The 1165-nt window shown below is 66.3% G+C and overlaps 1 protein-coding gene across 1 annotated transcript in view; it reads right to left on the reverse strand.

The window, feature by feature from the left end:
* SCUBE3 (signal peptide, CUB domain and EGF like domain containing 3) overlaps positions 1-1165 on the reverse strand; it is a 59763-nt gene that overhangs the window by 2766 nt on the left and 55832 nt on the right. Inside the window, exons 13-15 of the mRNA XM_035893732.1 lie at positions 753-907; positions 560-676; positions 316-477 (exon numbers count right to left, since the gene is read on the reverse strand). Coding sequence (XP_035749625.1) covers positions 316-477; positions 560-676; positions 753-907 — 434 coding nt within the window. The remainder of the gene's footprint in view (positions 1-315; positions 478-559; positions 677-752; positions 908-1165) is intronic.

The following is a 1165-nucleotide window of genomic DNA, read 5'->3' on the forward strand; positions in this document are numbered from 1 at the left end:
GGGAGGGGGGGGGGGATGTGCAGTGGGGAACAGGGGGTGCAGGGGAAAACAGGGATGCAGTGAGAAGGGAGGGATGGAGACGGAAACCCAGCAGGATTAAAACCATCTCCCAAAAGCTCATCTGCAAGCACTGCCCAGCACATCCGAATCCGGTGTGGGATGAGGACCAGTTCAGCTCTCCTTGCTGCATGGGGATGGCACTGTCCCCCTGGTCCCACCACCGTCCCCCTGGCCCCACCAACCGTTCCCCTGGCCCCACCACCGTCCCCATGGTCCCCCCCCCCCTGCCTGCACCCGAGACAGGACTGTGCCCACCTGTGATCTCCTCTGGCTTGATCTCCGCCTCAAACTCCAGTGTGATGCGCGTCACCTCCTTGTTGGAGGAGTTGCGAGCCCGGCGGCCCTTCCCCTTCTTGGATGAGTCGCACTTGAGGTTGACGAAGGCGACCTGGCAGTCAGAGCAAGGTGCCGAACCGCCTGCGCATGGAGGGACAAGTCAGGACCCCGTCCATCCCGGGGGGACGGGCACCCCTGCTGCCCCCCCGCCATCACACCTCACCTTGCGCCCCCGCCTTCCCGGCCTCATCCTGCTTGCCCTTGGCTCGCGGGTGCAGGTGGCACTTGGCATCCTTGATCTTGAAGGAAGCCTTTTGCTTGATTGGCGCAGCGACAGTCTCTAAAAGAAAAGGTGGGTGCTCACCAGCCCTGGCACGGGGCGGCCCAGCCGGCGGTGGCCCTGGGAGCCCCCTTACCGAGGCACTGCTGGCTGCTGTTGGCGGGTCTCTGCTGGCCACCCTGCCGCACGACGGGGGTCCCACAGCTCACCGTGTAGCTGCTGTCGGACTCTGTGGGAAGGAGGAATGGGAGTTGGGGGATGCCGGAGCAGCTGCCCAGCCCCCATGATGCTCTGCCGGGGTGATGACACAGGGATGCATGGCCGCATCATGGGGGGACGATGCCCAGCACCCCGCCGTGGGGATCCTGCACCAGGGAGGATCTACACGCAGCGATGAGCCCCCCTGAGCAACTACCCGCTCCCTTGCCCCAGCCGCTCTTCGGGTGCTCTGCACCCTGGCTGCCCAGCCGCTCGCCTCCCCCCGCCCAAGTTGGGGCCATGCAGGGAAATGGGGACCCCCCTGCCTGTGCCGGCGGTGGCACCGGCGCG

Source organism: Egretta garzetta, unplaced genomic scaffold, assembly GCF_000687185.1.
Source record: "Egretta garzetta isolate BGI_Z169 unplaced genomic scaffold, ASM68718v1 scaffold105, whole genome shotgun sequence".
Taxonomy (NCBI): domain Eukaryota; kingdom Metazoa; phylum Chordata; class Aves; order Pelecaniformes; family Ardeidae; genus Egretta; species Egretta garzetta.